Source organism: Saccopteryx bilineata, chromosome 10 (assembly GCF_036850765.1).
Source record: "Saccopteryx bilineata isolate mSacBil1 chromosome 10, mSacBil1_pri_phased_curated, whole genome shotgun sequence".
NCBI lineage: Eukaryota > Metazoa > Chordata > Mammalia > Chiroptera > Emballonuridae > Saccopteryx > Saccopteryx bilineata.
This window is the reverse complement of record NC_089499.1, coordinates 35412371-35439051: the sequence shown is the minus strand read 5'-3', so window position 1 is coordinate 35439051 and position 26681 is coordinate 35412371. Positions and strand designations below refer to the sequence as shown.

Sequence of the window (26681 nt, the reverse complement as noted above, 5' to 3'; positions counted from 1 at the left end):
GTGAACTATGTCAACCCGATAAATTAAAAAATAAACTTTAAAAAAAGGGCCCTGGCCAGTTGGCTCAGTAGTAGAGCGTTAGCCCAGTGTATGGATGTCTTGGGTTCAATTCCCATTCAGGGCACACAGGAGAAGTGTCTATCTGCTTCTCTACCCCCTCCCTTCTCTCGCCCTATCTCTCTCTTCCCCTCCTGCAACCATGGTTCAGTAAGAATGAGTTGACCCCAGGTGCAGAGGATGGTTCCATGGGCTTGCCTCAGGCACTAAAATAGCTCAGTTGTCAAGCAATGGAGCAACAGTCCCAGATGGGCAGAGCATCACCTGGTAGGGGGCTTGCTGGGTGGATCCCGGTTGGGCACATGCGAGAGTCTGTCTCTTTGCCTCCCCCCTTCTCACTTAAGAAAAATTAAAAAAAATAAAAATAAAAAAATAAAAGAAAAAATGTTTGGAAAATTTTAGAAAAGTGAATCCATTTGTCTGCTGCAGAACTCCTCAAGAGCCTTTAGCATATATTCTGCATGCAGCTTTCTAAAAAAAGGGGATTGTGAGCAGGACTTCCAACACTCATGGCCTGCAGGGCACTTTACACTGGCTGCTTCCAGAGTGTATTGTAGAGAGTGCTTCAGGAAAGCAGCTTGCAAGTTGTTCCTCATCCCACTCAGGGGCCTGCAGCCATGTCTGACTGTGCTCTGCTCTGCCTGTTAGCCAGCCATCCCAGGCCGGCTTGCATGGAGTTCCTCTCTGACTGATTTTCTAGTAGAGAGGCACCTGGACTCACCCATTAGCTAAGAGCCCTTTCCCTGGCCTGACCTATTTGCATACTGTTGCCCCCTTCAATGGATTTGATTTTTAAACTGTTTTTCAGATGCAGTAGGGGATTAGCCCTCGTTGACAAAGCCATATATATAAAGGCTCAATGTGTCCATGTGTGTGTTTGTGTTAAACCTTGATGCTGAAGTTGCTGGGTCCTGGATCCTGCGAGCATCTGTGTAGCTGTGTAGGAAGTCACGGAATAAGTAGTGTGATGTAGTGAGGCCAGGAGTCACTGCACCAGGACTCAGAGAACCTAGCTGGCTTCACATCTCATTGCCAGTTTGTAGTTTTAGAAACTTGAAAATTAAAATATTTTAAATTTATTTTTCAATTACAGTTGAGATACAGTGTTATATTAACTTCAGGTGTGCAACAGGGTGTTAGACAGTTATATTCCTTGGTCAGCCTGGTAAGTCTAGTACCCATCTGACAGCATACATAGTTATTACGATATTATTGACTATATTCTCTGTACTGTACTTGACATGCCTATAACTATTTGTTTAACTGCAGATCTGTACTTCTTGATCCCTTTTATCTTTTTCACCCATTCCCTGGCCCCCTTTGATGGCCATCAGTTTGTTCTCTGTATCTGTACATTTATTTCTGTTTTGTTTGTTCACTTATTTTATTCATTAAATTTCACATATAAGTGAAATCATATGGTATTTGTCTTTCTCTAAATGACTTGTTCTGTTAACATAATATCCTCTAGGTTCATCCATGATGTCTATGGGCCTCTATTTCCTCTGCTAAAAATTGCATCACTAGGGTAGAAAAGGAATGACATACATGTGACCTTTGAGCCACCTTGACCCCCTCCTACACCCATTGCATACAAAGGTCACCTCAGGTACCTTTGCAACACCACGCTCCCACAAATTACTACACTGAGAGGCGAGATGAAACTACTGCCATTCCCAGATTGGATGAGCTCTCAGAATCTAAGATCTGAGTGATGCCATCAGCCACATACACGGCATGGGAAGAGCACAGTGTCCAGGAGAGGTGAGCGCCCCCTGGTTAATGGGGGAGTGCTGTGGGAAAGAGCAGAGGACGTGAAGCTGCTCTGCCCCTCCCTGTCCAATGGCATTTGGAGAAGCTCCACTTGGATCCTATGACTAACTCACAATTGGACAATTGAGAATTGACTTATAAACTGAAGGCATGTTGGTTATTCTAAAGGAGTTGAGGACAGGGAGAGGCTGGAACCTAGGGGGCTGAGCCCAAGCTATGGAACAACCCCTACTGCTTCATGCCCGCACGTGGACACAGGCATGGAGGACGCAGATATGCGGAGGGTGAATGCAGACTCGCGAGTCCACCTTCGCTGGTGGTGAGAGGGTGGGACTCGGGACTGTGTGCAGCATCCTGCAGACAAGTTTCTTTTCACTATTTCAAATATCAATAAGAAAATAAGGCTTCTCAGTCTTGAGATAGACAGGGACAGACAGACAGGAACGGAGAGAGATGAGAAGCATCAATCATTAGTTTCTCGTTGTGCGCGTTGCGACTTCTTAGTTGTTCATTGATTGCTTTCTCACATGTGCCTTGACCGCGGGCCTTCAGCAGACCGAGTAACCCCCTGCTGGAGCCAGCGACCCTGGGTCCAAGCTGGTGAGCTCTTTGCTCAAGCCAGATGAGCCCGCGCTCAAGCTGGCGACCTCGGGGTCTCGAACCTGGGTCCTTCCGCATCCCAGTCTGACGCTCTATCCACTGCGCCACCACCTGGTCAGGCGGCTTCTCAGTCTTGAACGACCTTTTCTGAAAAAGGTCTCCACAGCTGTGACAGAGAGATGAGATGGGGAGACTTCCTGTTAATAACCAATATCTGAGGGACGTGCAAAAAGCTGTGCACTTGTGTTGGGTTGGCCTCCAAGCTCTGCATAAGGAGGGTCTGACCGCAGCTGCACCTTGCAGCGACTTGCAACCTCGCACCTTCCCACTGCCATCCTCCAGGCTCTGCCTGCTTATAGCAGGCAGGTGTGAGTTTTGTGAGGCTCTTTCTGATTGCTTCCTACTTATGTGTGAGTTTATAGCTGGATTGGGGGGTGGGTGGGATAGAAGACAGTTGATTTGGGACTTAAAAACACAATTTATCTCCCATTGTGGCTGGGAATGCAGAAAGGTTTGAAACAGCTTTAAAATAAGCATTTAGTATTGAGGGTCTCTCTTCTATCATCATTCTTCTTCTTTTCTTTTTCTTTTGAATATGTTTATTTTATTGATTTTAGAGGGAGAGGGAGAGAGGGAGAAGGAGAGAGAGAGAGAGAGAGAGAGAGAGGAACATTGATCTGTTCCTATATGTGCCCTGACCAGGAATCGAACCAGCAACCTCTGTGCTTCGGGACAATGCTCTACCAAATGAGCTATTCAGCCAGGGCACCACTCTTCTTCTTTTCCTGAGCTGGTAGGAGTTTTACTGGCTCTGGGATTGTCTTTGGAAATTACCTACCTTGGTAAGGTAAATGTGCATTGCTTAATTTTTTCCAACTAGTCATTTTCCTAAAAAAACCCAAAAAAACAAAATCCCACGTCATTCAGTGTTGCCTGCTGTTAGTGTGTCTTGGGTAGCTTGTCTGAGCTGTGTGGCTTGATGCCAACATGAACCAAATGATTATCATCATTTGAAAATCAAGAGGTGAGAAGAAAAGCAGAGGGATGGTGCAGATCAGCCATTTGTAACGTTTTGGGGTCAAAGCAGAGGAAAAATAGACTAGAATTGGATGGAATCTAAAGTCACCTTTGACTCTAGTCTTCCATCCACAAGGAGAGAAGTTTTGAGGATTTCAAATCCACCTATAAGTTATTTCTTGGGAATCATTTTTTAAATTCTCTATCAAAAGATACTCAATGAATATATTGATAATTAAATTTTTTATTGTGTAGCTCATTATTCTACATGTTTGGACCAGATGTTGCAAAGATGCCTTTAGGGGCCAGGCAGGGAAATTTATTGAGAGAGAAGAGCTTGGAAACCAGAGAATGAGTGCACCTTCGGAATGGACCAGTTACTAGTCATTGCCATGACCAACAACTGAATGTGGCCTGAGGTTGCTAGATATTCTGATTTATTCCAGGGTGGGGGGACAATAGAAATAGCCCTTCTTTTATGCTGGTAAATTAAGGGGAACATACTAATAAGTGAGACAAACAAAATACCTGCAAGTCAGCTTGACTTACAGACTACCAGTATGTGATTTATACTATTATTTAAACCACGATCTCTTAACAACTGAAAAATAGTATACCCCATACAGTAAACCCTTGTACCTGTACAATCAGCCAATGATATACTCAGTTCTGTCCCCCAGAATAAACATTCTATATGAGGATATAAAAGTTAGCTCAAAGAGAAGCTGAGCCTTTGGGGATAGCTGAACTAGGCAGATAACCATTGGGCTGAACAATAGCTTTTGTAACATGCTGATCAGCGGTAGGCTGGGATTTGGTTTTCTGTCTGTTGGATGGGGACATATCAGAACCGTATTTTCATTTTTCCTGCAACTGGAATTGTCTAGCCCACCAGTAATAACAGGAGATGTTCCTTACAGGACAGCACTCTCGCACGAGGACCACAAGGAGCGTCATGGGCCAGGGACAAATCACTGAACTCAAGAATGTCAAATAGCCCTGGCTGGTTGGCTCAGTGGTAGAGCATCGGCCTGGCATGCAGGAGTCCCGGGTTTGATTCCCGGCCAGGGCACACAGAAGCGGCACCCATCTGCTTCTCCACCACCCCCTCCTTCCTCTCTGTCTCTCTCTTCCCCTCCCGCAGCCGAGGCTCCATTGGAGCAAAAGATGGCCCAGGCGCTGGGGATGGCTCCTTGGCCTCTGCCCCAGGCGCTAGAGTGGCTCTGATCGCGACAGAGCAACGCCCTGGATGGGCAGAGCATCAACCCCCTGGTGGGCATGCCAGGTGGATCCTGGTCAGGCGCATGTGGGAGTCTGTCTGCCTCCCCATTTCCAGCTTCAGAAAAATACAAAAAAAAAAAAAAAAAAGAATGTCAAATAAAAACAGACTCAAATATAGAGAATAGATGGACAGCTGTCAGAGGAGAGGAGAGTTTGGGGGGAGTGAGGGCCTTGTAAAGGGATTAAGGGGAAAAAAACCTTGTAGATACAACAGTACAGTGATTACCAGAGGGAAAGGGTAGTGGAGGCAGGTAGAAGAGGATAAAAGGGGATAAACGGTGATGGGAAAAGACTTGACCTTGGATGGTGAACACACAGTATAATATACAGATGATGTATTATAGAGTTGTACACTTGAAACCTATATAATTTTATTAACCAATGTCCCCAATAAATTCAATAAAAATTAAAAAATTAAAATAAATCTAATATGGAGGAAAAGGCAAGCATGCAGAATCTGATTAAAGGAACATAGGAACAATAAAGGGGAGAAAAACTTTTTTAAAAATGTCAGGAGAGATTGCAGCAGGTATCGAATTGTCTTTGCTGGAAAACAGGTACACGCATGATCTGGTCAAAGACTGCTTTCCCTGCATTTTCTTGAGAGGCTATTTCCCTCCACTCTAATGAAAGTGGAGGAAATGGTTTTCCCACTTTGTGCTAATGAATGGTATTTGTGAAGTGTTCAGTAGACATGTTTCTATTTGAAAACCAGCAGTACACGTAGACTCCAGTTGATTTGTAAAGTATAGAGTGATAGGTAGCTCCATTTGGGAGATACTATACAGTCTTCGGTTATCTGTAACTTGGTCCTTTAAGACTTCCCAGACTCTGGCAGGTTGGCTCAGTGGTAGAGTGTGAGCCCAGCATGTGGCTGTCCCAGGTTCAATTCCTGGTCAGGGCACATAGGAGAGGTGACCATCTGCTTCTCCACGTCTCCCCTTCTCTCTCACTCCCTTCTCCGTCCACAGCCATGGATCAATTGGTTCAAGCGCATTGGTTCCAGGCGCTGAGGATGGCTCCATGGAGCTTCTACCTCAGGTGCTAAAAATAGTTCAGTTGAGAGCATGGGCCCACCTAGGCAGAACATAAGCCCTAAACAAAGGTTGCTGGGTGGATCCTGGTTGGGGGGGCATGCAAGAGTCTGTCTCTCTGTCTCCCCTCCTATCACTTGGAAAAGAAAAAGAAAGAAAAAGAGACTTTTTTCTTTCTTTATATAGACAGTATTGTTACATGTGATAGACATAGAAGGTAAGAATCGTAGTGGTAAGGGTACCAGCAGAAAACAAATGGCATATCCAGAGAGTTTCACCTAAAGAGTGACACTCCTTACAGAGGGAACTCTTTTCAAGGGCACGGGCACAGATAGAGAAGCCAGCAAAGGATGGTGCGGCATCTCAGACATCAGGGATAGCAACAGAAGGAAGTCATTGCCACCTGTGGTCTGAAGAGAGGCAGATGGGGACTGTGCTACCAGATGCCAGCGCAAGTCCACTTTGTGGATGGGAGTTGGCTAGCAGACTGTGTGTGCAGAGCCACGGAGCCACTGCCTGCACCCCTCTGTCTTCCACTCTCTGATCTCCTGCCACGTCTCTCCCTTGGCTGACTCCAATCAAGACCTAGAAGGGCGAGGGAGTCCAGGAAATTCAATCCAAAGAGATCAGCCTCCAGGGGCACAGAGTAGGGTGGAGAGTTCAGGATCTGGGAGAGAGGGGCAATGGGGAGTTATTGTCACAGAAGGCAAGTGGTGTCATAGCTCATGGAATGTTAGAGCAGGAAGGGACCTTTCATCCTCCAGTCCTCGTTTTGTTGATAAGAAAACTGAAGCCCAGAGGATTTAAATGACTGAGTAAATGTGATCATCTCAAAGTAAGGCATACTTAAAACCAGAGGCAATTATCTTCATATTCATTTTCCTGGCCTTTTCACTTTACTATGCTGGGAGTTACAGAATTCATATAGAGTCAGATCGGTTAAATGGACACCTACACAGTCATTTATCATTACTGGGCCCATCAGACATCACTAAGCTGTTATCTCCGTCTTTACTCCTAAGCCCAGATGCCCCTGCTCAGACTCTCTATCATCCTAAGGCTCCAGGCAGTCACTAATAATTGATCTATCTTGCTGCCTAACAACACTAAATCTGTACATACAAAGCTTCAGATGATTCTAATAAGAATTTCCTCCTTGAAATACGACTCATTCCCTGAGGGTACTTCCTTGAAGACTTATGAACTACTTACCCTGGTGACTGAATTGAGGGCATTTATAATTTGCAAGAAGGTGAACGAACACCGTAAAGTGAATGTGCCTAAAGGTTAATAGTAAAAAGCCTAACCCCTGGTGGGCTTTCTCTTTCTCTCTTCTTGCAGGTTGACAGAACAGAGGTGATTCGCACCTGCATAAACCCAGTGTATTCAAAACTGTTTACTGTGGACTTTTACTTTGAAGAGGTGCAGCGCCTGCGGTTTGAGGTCCATGACATCAGCAGCAGCCACAACGGGCTGAAGGAGGCCGACTTCCTTGGTGGCATGGAATGCACACTTGGCCAGGTGGGTCACCAGATGTCCCTTCCTCTTTTTTGCCTTCTTAGGGCCTTTATTCTTCCCATTTTTTCTCTCCTCTCATTCAGTCCATGCTTCCTTTCCCTTGATTTTATTTACTTTTACATGTAGCATTCGATGACTTCCCACACACTGTCAGATCCATTATATTTATGTAGGGATGATGCTGTGGATATGTGAAAACTGGCTTATTTTGCTGTTTTTTTCTTCTGAATTCCTTCATTTATTTAACAACTATTTTTTTGATGCTGACATGTTAAGCTCAGGTGTATAAGGAGAACCCAGAACAGGTTGCCAGGTGGTGGCTGAGCATGTGGACCTGGCGATGACACCGATTTGGGAGCTAACTCCCTATGGGTTGGTAGCATGTCACTGGTCGCATGGAAGTGGGTGAGAGCCCTCAAAGAGACTTTTTTATTTTTACTTTTGGAGGGAAATTTATTGAACGTGCCACCTATGAACAAATCATACGGGATTTTTTAACAAAATCATTGAGTATGTAAGAACATCTCATCTTTCACATAGAAGTGTGAACTTGCTATTGTCTTAAAATCAAAAACTCCTGTTGAGGTTCTGTAGAGTAATATACCAGATGCACGTATTTGTGAGGAAATCTTGGGAAGGGCAGGCAGTACTCTTTTACCCTCCAGAGTTTCACAGATGGTGAGATTTGGGCATGAATGGAAGTTTTTCCTCGTTTTTTTTAAGTTGTGCTTCTCTCTAATGTGATCAAGCAAAAAGAAAAACCATCAACATTTCCTTCTTTATAACTCCTAGTACTACTTAGTTAGACTGAGAATGGCTGGGTGTAAGAGCTGATGGGCATCCCTAGGAATGGTGTGGTTGGGTCTGAAGCCCTGTTCCATGATGCTCAAGTGTACAGCCATGGAGCCTGATGTTCTAGCATCAAATCCCAGCTCAGCTGCTCTCAAGCTGTATGTCCAGAGGCTAATTCCCATAGCTATTTAAGCCTCAGTTCCCCCATTTATAAAATGGAGATAAGGGTAATGCTGGCCTCAAGAAATATTGTGAGGGTCAAGAAAATACACATAGGTGCTTAGCAGAGTCCCTGGCACAGAGAGGGCACTCAGGATAGGGAAGCTGTCATTAAGGTGGTAAGACTCAAGGCAATGGTGGGAAGAATTGACACTTGTAGGGACCCACATTGTTTCAAAAGTGAAGGTGGCAGTAAAAGGCATGAAAATGTTATGACAGAACACCCGTGTCCTGGACAGTTAGTCAAACTGTGCTTATTATTCTACCTCGAGCTTGTTCAGTCCTTTATTTAGTCAGAGGATTCAGTGTACGTGTGTGTGTGAGAGTGTAGTATTTACACTTCTCAGACTATTTTTTTTAGTAAAAATGGTTTCAAATCAGGAGAAAGTGTTTCAATTCTTATCTTGTCACAACTGATGCTGAAAAGGAGAGATAAACTGACTTCCCAAAACCCATGGAGACAGTCACCCAGTCAAAGCCTGTTTCCTCGAAGATGTCTATAGGCACTTGCTCTGTCCATCTGAGTTTGTCACATTCTCACTCCTCTATGTGGAACAGCAGGACTCGTGGCTTTTAAGCAAACAGAATAGCAGTCCTCAGCATGCTAGAAACTGGCATTGGCCATGAAGTTGGTACAAGCATAGCAAGTGATTTAGCACTGAGCAATTATGCCAGATGAAGGTTCACATCCTCCAAGAGGACTCAAGGCAGAACTGTGTGTTCTTGGCAGATGGATGAGGGGGACAAATCCCAGAGATGCGGAGTGTGTGAAAAGCTGTGTAATCCTTCGAGGTGAGCTTGGAAACCATCCTTGGATTTCTGTTGGCCAAAAGAAGACCAGGAGCTAAGCCCTTCTCCTGCTGTACCCAGCAGAGGGCACGTGAAGGAGAGACATGACCCCTCACTATCTAGAACAGCAATCTGCCCTTCTCTAATACAATGCCTTTGTCTTTTTTTTTTCTTTCATGCTAATGAAGCGCTTCATTCATCCCAATATTTTTCCACTCCTTCATGTACCAATATAGTGGACAATGAGTCAGAAATAATACAATAATAAATACAGCAGCTAACTTTCTATAGACTCTTTTATTTACCAGCCACTGGGCTAGGCACTCACTATTATAGCTCACTCTGTTTAATCAGCACAACAGCCCTCGGAGGTAGGCCCCACAATGATCCCTATTTACACTTGAGAAAACTGAGACTAGGTAACTTATTCAATTATGTCCCATAACTAGTAAGTGGTGGAGCTGGAACTTGAATGCAGATGTGTTTGACTGTTAAGCCCCCTTATAATCATTTCCATTTACTCTTATAGCTCGTTGCTAACTAGTATAAATTATGAGGTTGCATCTGTTCATGCAAATTCAGGTTGGAGTTGACCTTGCTAAAGTTTTTGTTTGTTTGTCTTACACAAAGCTGATAGAAGTAACATAGGGATCCTCATGCAAAAAAGAAAATACCCTTGGTTATCTTTCCTCACAGTTTGCATACTGAATTTACTTTAAATATAACCTGATTTCTTCAATAGTATCAATGTGTCAACCTCCCAAAACCAGTATCTTAAAATGAAGTGCCCAGAATGTACCCCCTCCTGGCCTTTTCACCCTCAGCCATGTCCAGGACACCCAATACCCAAATTCAGTGGTTGCCCCTGGGTTTCATCACTGCTTTTCTTAGAGGCATTTCCGCTTCTCCTTGGCTTGGAAGACAAGGCTGTGCAAAGTCCTCCTTTCTTCATTGCCATGGGGCTCTTCTTCAGTGTGTTTCTTCCCCCCTAAAGTTCAGGGAACATCAGTTAAAAGAACCAAGAATGTCCTGCCTTATGTTCTCATAAGTGGGACAGGGAAATCTGTGGCCCGTTGAAGGCATCTTAGACTTGGTGGGGCTCTGCCCTCACTCCTGAGAGAGGAAGACCATGTGCAATCTTCCTTCAGAGAAGCTGTCCTCTCTTTGAACTGCATCAGAATTACTGTATTTCCCCATGTATAAGACGCACCTTAATTTTGGGGCTCAAAATTTGAAAAAAAAAATGTATTACGTAAAGTTATTGAACTTAAGTGTTATTCATCATAAAATTTATACAACTCCTCATCCATGCGAAAAAGTGGGAAATGCAAGTAAAAAAAAAAATCTACATCCACTGTATAAGACACACCCAGTTTTTAGACCCCACATCTTTTGGAAAAGGGTGCATCTTATACATGGGGAAATAAAGTACCTAGAGATTTATTAAAACACAGAATGTTGGGCCCTACTCCTAGAGTTCTTTATTTAGAGGATTTAGCAGGGGGACCAATATTGGTATTTCTGAGTGATGAGGATGCTTCTGGTTGGGGGCCACATTTTGAGAACCATGACCCCAGAATCTTGGGAACAGAAATACTAATAGGTATTAGACACTGTTATCAGTTTTCATTGTGAAAGAACTAATATTTGGGCCCACTGTCTGGAGAAATTAAAGAGGACAAAGAAAACATCTGGAGAGCAGAAAAAAAATGTTTTATAAAGTTTATAGTCCCGCAAAGGACTGTGTACATGGCTTTGAGTTTATTATGTTCTTGGTGAAGATTTTGATTTCCACAGTTTCTTCTCCTATTCAGTAAATGTAATTGAATGGACTGTTATCTAGACTGTTGGCTCCTTTCCTGATACGGGTGAGTGTTAGGGTTACATTAGCAACAATGGCCCCTGGAAGGATTGGCGTACCACAAGCTGTCAATGAAATGGAAATTTGGTCTCAGATTGGGACGGACCCAGCTGGAGGACACTGAGATTAGACAGTACGGAGTGTTATCTAGGCTCACTGTAATGCCCACAGTGAGATGCCACAGTTTGGTGTTTTGTTGCACAACATCTAATATATTCATGGCATAAAATCGATGTCCCGTGGAAGTCAAATTTACACATTACAGCTCGCAACTCATCTACTTTCTGCCTCTTACATGAAAAGCTTTTTCTGACTTTGCAGAATTACTGTAAGCAGAAGCTACATGAGTGATGGATGATGTCACAAGTAGGGACCATCATCTCAACTGCCATGAACCGGCTGAGAAGCCCTGGGAAGTCGTGCTGCTTCCCATGCTGCCTGCCTGTCCCATCCACTGGCTGGTGGGATTCACGTAGAGTGAATGTGAGTGAGCAAGCCCTCTGTCCTCCGAGGAGAACATAATTATTCTTGCCTTTTTCTCTGCTATCTTTGTCAGAAAAGTAATCTTCTTAAATTCCTAGGAAAATCCCTCCACTTTCTCTGGAGTCCCCTCTTTGTGCCTTTAAATCTCCTTTATGATGTCCTGGACTGGCATCATGAGCCCTCAAATCCTGGATCTGCCACTGATTCCCTATGTGATCTTAAGCAGTTTGCTTAATCTCTCTGACATAGTGATCTCATTTATAAAGGGAAGGTTTTGTTTTGATTCATCTCCAAGTTCTTACCAGTTCAGTAGTCGATGATTCTCATTCGTCTCTTTCCTCCCCGCTTGTCTTTGAAAGCAAACCTCTTTCCTGCATTCTCATCCCGTTTTAGGGCGCTCTTGGTTCCCACCCCTGCTCATCTATGACTTAAGATGTCATTCAGCCACAGACTGGATCACCTCCCCAAGCACCCAGGCTAGGGAAGCAGCTCCTTGTGTCTACTTAACCTCAAAGGTAGTTTTTAAAAGATATATTTTGTAGCAATTAAACTGGGCATATTTTTCACAGGCCCTGTTTCATCTATATTCACAGTAATATGCTGTCTCGCCTAACTCCATATGATTGTCTACAGGGAAGAAGGGCAAGAGAGCTGGACCTGGATGAGAATTGGCAGGGACTGATGTGTCATTACTGAAAAACAACTCTTAGTGTCCGTTGTAGTCCCAACCCTTTAAGCCAGGCTTGGCCGCCAGCTCGCCCCACCAATGTGACCTGGTGCCTACCTATTCCACCCATACAAGAAGCCACATATGCTATCTGGCTTTGAAGGCAGCTAGCCCCCCAGGGCCTCTACCACAGCTTCTACTTTGCTTGTTCCAATCCTGTTCACCCCCTCAGAATGACTAACTGGAAAAATCCAATCTGAACCCTGTCTCCGTGGTGCTTACGCATGCCCTCCCCATTATTCAGCCCTCACCTTTCCCCAGCCAACATTGTCTTGCTATACCTTCTCAATGATCAGCATTCCCGAGTGCCTTATAGAAAAATAACTTATACTTGTCTTAGCCCTGAAGCACTAGACACTAGAACACCATGAACTGAATTATCAATATGCCAGATGACCAGTTTGCCAGAACCAGATAGCCAAAAAGTTAATTCACCAAATAATACAGTAATCCCAAGTTAATTCTCTACCAAATATTTTTACTTACCAAAAATGTATTTTGAACTTTTATAAAGAGTATTGTGATTATTTTAAAACTTCCCAAAATTTCTTTTTTTTAATCAATTTAGGCTACTTATGAAATCTAGTTGCTGATTATCATAAACATTTCTGAATATCCAGTGTATCCGTAAGAAGACTCTTTTTTTCTCCCAAAGGAGTGGGGAAAGATATGGTGCTAGCTCTTACAGTACCCGTTTCTTCACATACCAAAGGACTAGGAGGACATATTTCTACTATAAATATTAGTTAAAACATCATAATAAAGCCTGCCTGCTGATGTTAGAGAACTCATATTCAGGTAGAGGACCATGACACTTAAGTATTGGAAGAACTTTAAAACATGCAAAAAATTCTAATTTGGGGATTTGCGGGCAATGCAGTGGGGTCAGGTGTCTGCGGAAGCTGTGCTCTCCCCTGGGTGTTTGAGAGAGCATTTTACAGACTGCAGGCGAAGCCTTAGCCCCCACTGCACCGCCCTAGGGAGAAGGGGTAATCCGATGCTGATTTTGTATAATACTATTTTTGATTACAGAAGAGACCCGGGAGGGTTTGGAGCACTAATAAAGAATAAATTAAGGAAGCATCCTTGAGACTGCAAGGAGATTATTACCCTCCCACACACACAAAGCCTAGAATTATGCTAGAATCAAGTCTAATTTGGAAAAGAGACTTTTTTATTAATTTGGTTCAGGGGAGAAAGAACAGTAACTGCGTGGGTGACAGAATCACTCCCAGGAGACTTGGTTTTAGATTTAAGGACAAAATGAGGCCAGGTGTGAATTTATTAACTTCGTTTTAAACAGAGTATGAGCCTCTGGGGCTCCTCTGTGCACCTGGGCAGGCCAAGTGAGACCCCCAGTGACCTGGTTACTATGCTTCGCCCACTCTGTTTATCAGGAGCCGGAGCTCTGCACACATCCCCAAGCTGGCTATCAGAAGCAAAGGAGCAGAAATTCTTCAAACCTCTCCATCTCCAGTGAAATTCAAACCAGGCAAACTACTATTACAGACAGTTTGCTGTGGAGTTTCAGTGGAACCAGAAAAGCTTGAGTCCTAGCTAGGTAGTTCAGTTGGTTAGAGCATCGTCCTGGTACACCAAGGTTGCTGGTTCTATTCCCGGTCAGGACACATGCAAGAATCAATAGATGAATGCATAAATAAGTGGAACAACGAATCAGTGTTTCTCTCTCGTGCGCGCGCTTCCTTCCTCTCTCTCTCTCTAAAAATAATAAATAAATAAATTAGAAAAGAAAAGGCTTGCATTGCTGACGGAGAGAAAAGCAGTGCTGAGCTTAGCCAGGCTGGTGCAGGGCTAGATCTTTGCTGCTCTTGTCCTCTGTTTATTCTAAGGAAGGAATTGCAGCCTTCCATGTCAATTAGAGCCTGGTAACAATAGGGTAACCTAGGACTTTGTTTGCCCTGGTCATTCCAGTTTGTAACTCTAGTCATGGTTTAATTATTAAACACCGTCCCTTTCATTTTCAAAACTGTCCCAACTAAAACAATATATTTTATGGTTCGTTCATGATAATAAGTCCTTTTCATAGCTAACATTTACTAATAGCTGATCATGTGCTGGGCATTGGTGAGCTCAGTGCTATTGATGTTATAATCATCATCATCCATAGCCCAAGATGACGCATTTCCTTAAGCGACAGAGCTACAATGCCATGATAGGTATTTGGATTCAAATTCAGAGTGCTAAGCTATTCCTACCTCACTACTAAACTGTATTACTGTTGGGCTTCCATTTCTTATACTTAATAAGAGAAGGGTACATATCCCTCCACAGATCTCCCAAATCTTCCCACTGATTTTCTCAGAAGTGGTCAGTTGAAGGGAAGAAGACTGATATTTGGGGGACTTGCTGTATCCCAGGTGTCATGTTAAGTGAAGCCAATATCGTCTGCACTTAATAGGTCAAGAACTAGGCTTCGACAGCTCAACTAATTCATCCGACATCATGCTGACAGAAAGTTGTAGAGCTAAAATTTAAACCTAAGTTGATGTGATTTCAATAGTGGCCTCCCCATTATACTATGTTGCCTACCACACTGCACTCAATTTCTACAACCCTTTGCAGATTGGCAAAAGCGGAGTAGCAATTCTGCCTAAATACTGTCACTGTAAAACTGCTCACAGAGGTCAAAGCAGAAGCAGCCTTTTCCATAAGTTGATAAATTGACTCCGATATCTAAAAAATCTCTTTCTGCCAGCTCCAGAAGACATGTGACATCCATTTGCAAATAGATACCCCACTTGTGAGTTTATCTGAAATACGCCCAACCTCATTCTTCCCTTGGCAGAGACCTATGGCTCACAGAGCAGTTAAGGATAGCAATTAGATGGAAATAACTCGTGAATTCATTCATCCATCCAGACATTCATTCATTCATTCATTCATTCATTCAATGAATAATGTATTTAATGGTAACAATAATTATGAAAAGCCAGTATACTGCTCACAAAAATTAGGGGATGTCTTACAATGAATATGAAGCAATAAAATATCCCCTAATTTTTATGAGCCGAATTAGGGGATATTTCAAAATGAATATGAAGCTATAAAATATATCCTAATTTCTGTGAGCAGTTCATGCCCTCTGATACTGACTTTTTAAGAATAAAACAGTAACGCTGGAATATTTGGGCATACATTTTATTTATTTGGAGGGCACACATCTGAAGGATTCTTAATGAAAATTACCACATATCCATGTAGAAACCTCATGGGAACTTCCACCGCCCTGTACAGTACACAAAGGTACTCTTTTTCTTGCATCCTGTTATGCCTCCCCTTTTAATCTTGTTCCTGTTGAAGCCTCGATCAGCACACAGACCAGAAAGTGGGCCCTGCTCCAAATTGGGTGACCCAAACTCCCCCTGGAGCCATCTCTATCCCCAGCCTGAGCAGAGAGGACCCAGAGGGGTGTGATCCCCAGTTTCCTTGTCGTCCCAGAGGCTGGGCCCCCACAGGGTGTGTTCAGAGGCTGCAGACATAGTGAGGAGACATTGCTGTGGGTCTCAGCCTGAGAAGGTTGCCTCACTCTCAGACCCTGTCCTTTCTTTCCTCCATCCATCCCCCCATCAGCTCCTGCCCTTCTGCTTATCAAGCACGTGTTGGAGACTCCCAGATCAGGCCTCTTCTCAGAGCCCCAGACTCATGCATTCAACAGTACCTAGATACTAACTCCACCGGGGTGACTCACAGACATCTCAAATTTAACAGCCCCAAACCAAGCTCACCATCTCTTCTTGTTGGCCCTTGCTCATCCCCCCCCCCTGTCTGCTCCTCCTCCACTGTGCCCTGCTCAGTGACTGGCACCTGTGTCCAAACCTGGGAGCTTTCCCTCATGCCTCTCACTCTCCCCACCCAGAGCCTATCCATCAATCAACTGTGAAGCCCCATCAATTACCCACCCCTTCTCTCCCTTCTACTACCAGGACCCCAGTCTGTGCCAACCAATGACCATAGTTATCTGCGTGAGAGGATTCATTGGATGGGAGAGAAAAGAGGAGCAAAGAACATCTATCTGAATGTGCCTGATGCTAGGATTTTGTTAATACACATTATGCACATGATAAACCTGTGGAGTAGATAATATTATCACTATTTCACAGAAGAGGAAATAGAGGCTCAGAAAGGTTAATGGTTAACCTGCCTGGTGCCACACTAGAGTCAGCATTCTGAGCCTCATGGGTAATACCTTTTTTAAAAGTAATTATTATTATTTTTTTATTTAGTGAGAGGACGGGAGGTGGAGACAGACTCCCCGCATGTGCCCTGACTGGGATTCACCTGCAAGCCCACTAGGAGGCGATGCTCTGTCCATCTGGGGATCTTGCTCCATTCAAGTGGAGCCATTTTTTAGCACCTGAGGTGGAGGCCATGGAGCCATCCTCAGCATCCCAGGCCAATTCGCTCCAAATGAGCTATGGCTACAGGAGAAGAGAAAGAAGAGAGAGAGAGAGAGAGAGAGTGGAGTGGGGGCCAAGTGGGTGCTTCTCTTGTGTGCCCTGACCAGGAATTGAACCCGGGATATCCATACACTGGACACATCACTGAGCCAACCGACCAGGGCCTAAAATAATTTCTTTTATTTCTCAATTACAGTTGCTATTCAATGTTATACTAGTTTTATGTGTACAGTGTAGTGGCTATCCATTTATATATAGTGTGTCCATAAAGTTATGGTGCACTTTTGACCGGTCACAGAAAAGCAACAAAAGATGATAGAAATGTAAAATCTGCACCAAATAAAAGGAAAACCCTCCTAGTTTCTGTAGGATGATGTGGCAGCTTGTGCGCATGAGCAAATGATGACGTAACACCGTGTATACAACAGAGCAGCCCACGACCATGCCAGTCAAGATGTGGACGGTACAGAGGAAAGGTCAGTGTGTTCTGTGGCTCACTAAATTCGAATCCGTGACCAAAGTGCAATGTGAATATCGGTGTGTTTATAACAAAGCGCCACCACATAGGAATAACATTACTCGGTGGGATAAGCAGTTGAAGGAAACCGGCAGTTTGGTGGAGAAACCCCGTTCTGGTAGGCCATCAGTCAGTGATGAGTCTGTAGAGGCTATACGGGATAGTTACCTATGGAGCCCTAAAAAATCTGTGCATGAGCCCACATCGAACTGCACTGAATAGGTATGAAACTGGGAGAGTCTTCTTTTTATTTGGTGCAGATTTCACATTTCTATTATCTTTTGTTGCTTTCCTGTGACCGGTCAAAAGTGCACCATGACTTTACGGACATACTGTACCTTACAAAGTGATCCCCTGATAATTCTAGTACTCCTTGTTACCATACAGAGTTATTAGACTACTATGGACTGTATTTCCTGTGTTATACATTACATCTCTGTGACTATTTTGTAGCTACCAATTTGTACTTCTTAATCCCTTCACCTTTTTAACCCATCCTAAACTCTCCCATCTGGCAATCATCAGTTTGTTCTCTGTATCTCTGAGTTTATTTTTGTTCTTTTTTTAAATTTTGTTTTTAAGAATATACATATAAATGAAATCACATGTTATTTGTCATTCTCTGAGTTATTTCTGTTGTTTTATCCACCAAGTTTGTGCTAATTTGTTATGGCAGCCCTAGCAAACTAATACAGTCTTTATACTCAGTTTTCTCTTCTGTAAATGGGCATATGATAATACTTATTTCATAGGGCTGTCATGAGAAGTAAATAAATCAGTACATGTGAGGTGCTTTAGAGCAGTGGCTGGTATGTAAGTGCTCTTGGAGTAGTATTTATTATGACTCTAGTAGTTGTATGACCTTAGTTTCTTTAAGTTCTGCTCCCTTCACCTATTAACTAGTAATAACAAAAATGCTTAGTCTTCCCTGGCCGGTTGGCTCAGTGGTAGAGCGTCGGCCTGGCGTGCGGGGGACCCGGGTTCGATTCCCGGCCAGGGCACATAGGAGAGGCGCCCATTTGCTTCTCCACCCCCCCTCCTTCCTCTCTGTCTCTCTCTTCCCCTCCCGCAGCCGAGGCTCCATTGGAGCAGGGATGGCCCGGGCACTGAGGATGGCTCCTTGGCCTCTGCCCCAGGCACTAGAGTGGCTCTGGTTGCGACAGAGTGATGCCCAGGAGGGGCAGAGCATTGCCCCCTGGTGGGCAGAGCATAGCCCCTGGTGGGCATGCCGGGTGGATCCCGGTCGGGCGCATGCGGGAGTCTGTCTGACTGTCTCTCCCCGTTTCCAGCTTCGGAAAAATACAAAAAAAAAAAAAATGCTTAGTCTAACAACCTCAAAGCTGCTTTCACCAAAAAAAAAAAGAAATGGACAAAGAATTTCTCCACTTCTCTACTATCCTGCAGACTACTAATACCCGGAAGCCAGCCTCACTGGAGAGACAAGTCACAACCTGCCAGACGTGGGGGTTGAAAAGCTGCCTTGTGCCCTTGAGCTGACAAAATGCTCTACCCTGGGCATTAGGCTGCTTGGAGATGCAGCTCTGTCCCCTCTCTCCTGAATGCCACGTGATGTGGCTGAGGGACAGTGGTGCGGTGGCCGCTGACTAATAACTGAGCTAGGTTGTTTGTGGTGAGGATGGGGCCTTGTCCCCATCATCAGAGGCAAAGGTGGATAATTAAGACACAGCAGTCCTTAAATCCCTCTCTGAAACTCTCCCTCCACTCCATCCTTTGCTAATGAAGTCAGGGAAAGGGTAAAAGCTTGTAATTACACTTGAAGTAATTAGAGCCCTGCTTAATAGAAAGCTTAAGACAGGAAGCTCAAACTATTGATAGTAGATTATCCATTGCTCCTATCATTCCGAATCATTCTCCCCAGGGTGGTTCTTCTGTAAGTCTCCTCACAGGGGACTGAGGACTGTCCTGAATGTACATAAAATTTATATACACACACACTCGTGTTGTATGCCTTTCCCCTGAATGTCTGAGAAGGCTTCAGCATTGTACCGTTCTTACTTCCTACACATTGACCCGTTAATAAAAGTCTAAATCAGTGGAACACATTTATTTAAAATTCCTTAACTATCCATCTTTTAAATCTGATCATAGTGAGCTAAAATTGTCGACACGCAGAGCTAACTCTCTAGCTCAGTGCTTCTCAACTGTAATGTGCATGTACATCACCTGGGGATCTTGTTCAAATGAGGATTCTGATTCAGGAGCTTGATGGTGCCTAAGAATCTGCATGTATAACACATTCCCAGGCCCTGCTGCTGCTGTTGGAAGGGACCAGGTAGGAGAAGAAGGGGAGGACGAGCTGTGAGGAGCAAAGGAAAAGTTCTTCTCAGTCCCACAGGCTGCTTCACTTTCCTCTACCTTGGCCACGATTTCCAACTTCAATGTGGATCTTGAAGAATGAATGCAATTTGCCAATTGAGGGGAGAAGGTGTGAGTGAACTGAAGCAGAGGAAAGAGTAGAAGAAAAAGCATAGTCCTTGAAGGGTTCTTTTTTATGCTCTTTAAAATGTTTTTTAAGGCTTCCCTTTATTGATAGGTCATACAAGAGGCCAAAATTCTCGGGCTGCTCTGCTCAAACAAGATTGTAGGTGTTTGGGTCAGTAGCAGGAGCAAGGAGACCTGGACATAGAAGGATAGCACCAAGAGAAGGCTCTCCTGGCACAGTATTTACCTTGAGCAGGTCTGATTTCTACCAGGTGAAGTGATATTGCCTAGAAGTCTTGATGCAGGAAATGGGATGGTAGGTATTTCCCTAATATCAGTCATCACTGAGGCCATCACTGCATCTTTTCCTGGGACTCTGAACCTGGTCATGGGCAAGTCGGTTTTAGTTTTATATGTCTACTGTTACAAATTATCACAAATTTGGTGGCTTAAAACAGCAGATATTTATTGTGTCATAGTTCTGGAGGGCAAAAATCTAAAATCAAGGTGTTGGCAGGGCTTTGCTCCTTCTGAAGGCTCTGGGAGAGGATCCATTCCTTGCCTTTTCTGGCCTCTGGTGACTGCCAGCATTCCTTGGCTTGTTGCCACATCACACCGAACATCTAGTGTTCTCAAACCTTTCTCTGCTCTGTGTTCATATTTCAATTCTGAGTGTATCTCATCAAATCTCCCCTGATTCCCTTTTATAAGGACATTTGTGATTGCATTTATGGTCTACATAGATCTCCCTATCTCAGTATGCTTAATTATATCTGCAAAGACCCTTTGTTTTTGCCTGTATAATATACACAGGTTTCAGCGATTAAGACATGGTTATATTTCAGGATTTTTTTTTTCCTCCTACTCCAGTCAACATCACTAAAGTACGTAGAGTCAGATGTACCAAGCACCTAGTCTCTAAAGATAAATTAGGGTTTTCTTTCTGTTCCTCATACTCACCCTGCTACTCATACTCACATGTGACCTCTTTGCCTACTGTTCCCTCCACTGAAGCACCATCATTCCCCTCTCTAACTGTTTGACTCTTCTCTTCCATAATCTTCAAACCAAGAGAATTCCTTCAGAAATGCCTTAACTTACCTGATCTCCTGGACCTTCTTATGGCATGACGTTGCTTCTCTTTGTGGAATTGGAATTGAACGTGTATTTTGTGTGAGGGTCTCTGAGAGGACGGTACCCCTGTCTGCCTTGTGTCATTATTTTTTTTCTTAACCCTCAGCACATAATATGTGTTCAATGAAGGAATGAATCCTGGCTTTAACTCATATAAGCTATGTGTAATATTAGTCTGTTAGGGCTGCCATAATGAAATACCAGAGACTGATGATGACTTAACAGAAATGTATTTTCTCATAGTTCTGGAGCCTAGAATTCTAAGAACAAGGTGACAGCACAGTGGGTTTGTGGTGAGGCCTCTTTACTGGCTGTCTTCTCAATGGGTCCTCATATAGCATAAAATCTCTTATGCTTCTTTCTCTTCTTATAAGGACACCAGTTGTATTGGATTAGGCCCCCACCCTTATGATTGCATTTAACTTTAATTATCTCCTTGAAGACCCTATCACTAAATATAATTAAATTGCACATTAAGAGTTCAACATAAGAATTTAAGGGAAATGCAATTCAGTCCATAATGCTTTGTGATCTCTAAGCCTTGCTTCTCTCATCCTAATTCTCTGGGGACAAGAGTGAGCTTGATCATTAAATGACTAAATGTGATAAATGTGTACTATCTGACACAGAGTAAACGCTTTGATTGTTTTCCCCAGAAGCAGACAAAGCTTGGATAGTAAGTAGATTATGTGGGGGGTGAAAGGAACACTAGAGAGGGAGTGCAGAAGTAAGACAGGAAAGAGAGAGCAGTCAATAAAATAAAGGGTGCATTGTCTAACAAATCCCCACTGGAAGGAACTGTAGCTCCAATAAGGAATGAACCCTGGCTTTAACTCATAAACTATGTGCATTAGTCTGTTAGGGATGCCAAATACTGGGGAAACTCAGGTGCCTATGTAGAACAAACACCACAGAGTCACCCCCAGCCCTGGAGCAAAGGAACTGGGGGATTTCTGTACTAATTATAATGATCCAAGTCCACTCCCAAGAGTATTAATCATCCCCACTTCCAGCCAGCTGTGCCTGTGGACAGTAGGTGCGGATACCAGAAGAAACCTTCAGGCAAAGATGTGCCCTGCCAGCTCTGCAGTAGTAAGACCTGACGGAATCTGTCTGATACAATGAGCCATTAGGTCAGTGGTTCTCAAACTTTTTGAAGTCGGGGCACGTTTAAAATCCTACAAATAATTGTATGCGCACTGTATACAAATTTCTAAAAAATATGTTATAATAAAGTCAAATATTAAAGAAAAAAATATAAAGTCCAAGTGTGCTTTTATGGTAATTAAAAATAAATATGACAAAATTAAATTTATTCTGACATTAAAAAACATTTTTAGGCCCTGGCCAGTTGGCTCAGCGGTAGAGCGTCGGCCTGGCGTGCGGGGGACCCGGGTTCAATTCCCGGCCAGGGCACATAGGAGAAGCGCCCATTTGCTTCTCCACCCCCCCCTCCTTCCTCTCTGTCTCTCTCTTCCCCTCCCGCAGCCAAGGCTCCATTGGAGCAAAGATGGCCCGGGCACTGGGGATGGCTCCTTGGCCTCTGCCCCAGGCGCTAGAGTGGCTCTGGTCACTGCAGAATGACCCTCCGGAGGGGCAGAGCATTGCCCCCTGGTGGGCAGAGCGTTGCCCCTGGTGGGCGTGCCGGGTGGATCCCGGTGGGGCGCATGTGGGAGTCTGTCTGACTGTCTCTCCCCGTTTCCAGCTTCAGAAAAATACAAAAAAAATAAATAAATAAATAAAATAAAATAAAATTTTTATGTTACATTTTTTGAGTTAAGCTTTTTAGAATTCATAATAAAGAGGGGTTAAAAAATTTTAAAAAGACAAAAAAGTTATCTTTTTTTATATATATAGATACATCTTAGTAAGATTTAGTAAATTCAGCAGGTCCCAGAACAAATGTGTTAAGTTTTTTCATTCTTGTGTTTATGAGAAACATGAGCCTGATGTGTCCTAGTGATTTCTTCCATGTTTGGGCATATATTTGAAAGGCAAACTCTCATTTCCTCCTCAATACATTGAAGAATTCCTCTCTTTTACTCTTAATTGTGCTGACTGCAGAAAACCGCCACCATACATATCATCTTAACACCAAACAAAGGATAGAAGAAACTTGCCTCCAGTCTTTCCAGGGAACATGGGGGGATTAGTGTAAACAATCCAGCACCACAGTTTAACAGCCTTTTGCAACCTAATCAGGCAAGTGAGGTGGGGGGTTGGGCAGACTGTCAGCTTACAACCAATTCCCCAAACCTCTGTTCCCCAAAAATCTAAACTCCAAAAAAACCCTGTTGGTTTTTTGGTCCTCAACAGGCACATATTTCTCTGGAATACCATAAGGTGCACCTGGAAATCTTCTAGAGCATACCAGTGTGCCCTGGTGCACACTTTGAGAACCACTGCATTAAGCAGTACTGATCCTTTGAGAGGTGTTCAGACAGCTAGACAAGCTGCTTGACAAAAGGGTTCTGGGGCCAAACAAGTGTCAGGAATGCTCAGTAGATGTTTTTTTCTCAGGGATTTTCCACTAGAGCTGTATTGATGTCCTGCAGGTGAGATGTCAAACATTTTTCCAATCCTGTGGTTTCCAGATTTACTATAGAAAGACTTTTTCATATAATATATACTTAAATTTTCAGGAATAGAAGGTATCTGACACATGCTTTGGGGATGATCAATTCTGGCTCATAGAGATGTGTCTGTCAAGTAAGGATGTGTTCACCCCTGTAACCTCAGAACAGTGTCTGGCACAAAGAAAGTTTTTAATAAATGTTGGTTGTTGCAACAGAGTCTTACAATGATTTCATAAAGTCATCTGAATATATATTCAGTAAAAGTTGTCTCGTGAAAAGTAACTGTTTAGTCCCTAAAATGACTGTTTTGAAAGATTTCGTAGGAAAAGTCAGCTGAACACACATACACTTCTTGAAATATTGGCCCAAACATGTCTTATCCTCCTGGCTTTCTTCTCATTTATCTAAATGAAACAGTGCACTTTACTGTAAAATGAGGACCTATGCTTGTAGAGTATTGTCACTTCAGTGGTTTTCAACCTTTTTACAACTGGGGACTGGAGACCTAGCTGGCCGAAAATGGAAACGTGCAACGAATAAAGTTTTATCTTACTGTGCATAACAGTACAATATGGTACAAGCTGGTGCTTGATTTCTGAACTCCACATGGACGATGCATTGAATACAAGTTTGTCCGAATGCTTTCTATCTATTGCTCATGATTTGTAAATGCTCTGCAAGTTGCAAAAGGTTGTTCAAACAAGCCTACAAGTTCCAAAGATATCTAAGACAGACTCTATAGTATTTTAATTGATGATCCAGGCTAATAAGTGGCATAAACAAATTTGACTAAGATCACTGGGTCTATAATCTTCATACAACATCAGGGTGATTAACTCTTTTGTGGACCAGCACAAAATTTCTGGTGGACTGATGGTTGAAAATCACTGGTCTACTTCATAGGGGAAAAAACACTTTCCCCCATATTTATGTGAGACTGCAGATCAAGGCCTTAATGGTGCTAATGTCCCTCTGGTCCAGCTTTGCCAAAAAGAGTGTTCTAACTTCTGTTTCCTCCACTTTTTGTTGAAAGCAGCTGTGACCCCACTACAGGGTGAAAAGAATGAAATTATAGGACTCCTGACAAGTGCATCCCCTTTATCTTGATGCCAGGCAGAGCTAGCTATTTGTGGCCTCAGATGTCAGCTGGGACCCGGATGAGTCCTTGTCACTCTTTCTCACCCTCTATCAAGACCTCGGGCCTTTCTGAACCTGATGCAGTTGCTTCCGCTACAGCAAAGCACACAGAAGTGGGGTTTGCAAATGAATAGGCTCTTCTCTCTAGATTACTGCTCCAGCTAGGCATCCCTACTGTCATTTTCCCCAATAGTTGTGAGAGAGGCAGCATCATTGTTTACCCATCATTATTATGAGGAAAAGTTGGAAACCCTAATTATCACTCATTCTTTGGAGCTGAGAGGGAAGGCCTGGAGGCTGTAAAAATAAGTATAACTGTCTGCTTGATTAGCCATTTGTGTCCCCAATTGTCCATTATTACTTAAGAAGGAATATTTCCTGGGAAATTGCTTATGTTCCTAGAATTTATAAAAGGCAGGAGCTGGAGCCCAGCAATCTCTTCATACCTTAAAATGGAAATGCTGGTGTTTCTAAATAAGAGTGAAGAGAGGGAACTGTGACCATCCAAGTTCTAAAGAGTTAAGTCTCCCTTGGTCTTCCTTGAAGAATGATAATGTGGGTCTTGGAAGACAGTCTGTAAAGACAATCTATCCATATTCAATAACCATTATCAAGCAGAGAAGATCATTGGAGTCACTTGGAGCCATATAGGTAGGTAACCAATGTGGATGAAACACAATGACAATGGACAGAACTATTTTTGAGACCATATTTATTTGAGAAATGAGGTATGTTGCCTTTCTTGGGTCATTTGGATGTTGACCTGGCTATTGCTTACTGGTGACCCTCATTTTGTCATTTTTTTCCTTTGTGTTTCTCATTCCTCCTTGCTGAAAAAAAAGCCTGGAGATAAACTGTAGTCTTCTAATGTCCTTTTGCTGTTTGTTTTCTGTTTCCTCTTATTTTGATTCACCTCAGGTGCAAGAATAATTTTTTTATTATTAATTTTAATGGGGTGACATTGATTAATCAGAGGACATAGGTTCAGAGAAAATATCTCCAGGTTATTTTGACATTTGATTATGTTGTATTCCCATGACCCAAAATCAAATTGTCTTCCGTCACCTTCTATCTGGTTTTCTTTGTGCGCCTCCCTCCACCCCCCGTAACCACCACACTCTTGTCCATGTCCCTGAGTCTCATTTTTATGTCCCACCTATATATGGAATCATATAATTCTTAGTTTTTTCTGATTTACTTATTTCACTCAGTATAATATTATCAAGGCCCATCCATGTTGTTGTAAATGATCCGATGTCATCATTTCTTATGGCTGAGTAGTATTCCATAGTATATATGTACCATATCTTCTTTATCCAGTCTTCTATTAAAGGGCTCTTTGGTTGTTTCCATGTCTTGGCCACTGTGAACAATTCTGCAATGAACATGGGGCTGCGTCTGTCTTTATGTACCAGTGTTTTTGAGTTTGGGGGGTAAATACCCAGTAGAGGGATTGCTGGGTCATATGGTAGTTCTATTTTTAATTTTTTGAGGAACCACCATACTTTCTTCCATAATGGTTGTACTACTTTACATTCCCACCAACACCGGATGAGGGTTTCTTTATCTCCACAGCCTCTCCAACACTTGTTATTACCTATCTTGTTGATAACCCCTAACTCTAACCCTAATAGGGGTGAGGTGGTATCTCATTGTAGTTTTGATTTGCATTTCTCTAATAGCTAATGAAGATGAGCGCAAGAATAATTTCTACATTTTTCTAGAAAATGATAGTTTTCACAAGCTGTAAATGGGGAGGGAGAGGGCTAATGATTTTTGTCTACAGGACAAGAGCCCCTGGGACCTTCTTAATGAGTAGGGTGGAAAAGGTGAGGGGTTTGGAATCAGAAATAGCTATATGTATGGGACAAAATGCCAACTACTTTACCATCTGAAATTTTTGTCATGTCATTTTATTGATAGCCAACTATAAAAATACAAAAAGCTATGTTCTTAATCATTATATGACACTTCCCTTACCAAGACCTTCAGATTACTTTATTCTTGAGGTTTAACTTGATTATTTCTTTACAATCTTCTCCAGGGTTAAGCACACTAACATGGGTTCCAAGACTTGCAGTACAAACCCAGCTATGAACATTTTCTAAATCTGTTTCATGGGTTTGCTTACCAATCAGAATGTTGCTAGACCCCAGTTTCTGGGGTGTGATCTGTGTTCAGATCCTTGCCACTTAGCTCTGTGACCCTGGGAAAGTGACTAAAATTCTGTGTCTTATTTTCCTCATCTAGAAATGGATATGAATAATACCAAATTTGTGGGGCTGTAAAATTAGCAATGAAGTGAC

The 26681-nt window shown here is 43.1% G+C and overlaps 1 protein-coding gene across 5 annotated transcripts in view; it reads left to right on the top strand.

Moving 5' to 3' along the window:
- Positions 1-26681, top strand: part of CPNE4 (copine 4) — a 531556-nt gene that overhangs the window by 341002 nt on the left and 163873 nt on the right. For all 5 annotated transcript variants that reach the window (XM_066245254.1, XM_066245256.1, XM_066245258.1 and 2 more), the window contains exon 3: positions 7104-7283. In XM_066245254.1, coding sequence (XP_066101351.1) covers positions 7104-7283 — 180 coding nt within the window. The remainder of the gene's footprint in view (positions 1-7103; positions 7284-26681) is intronic.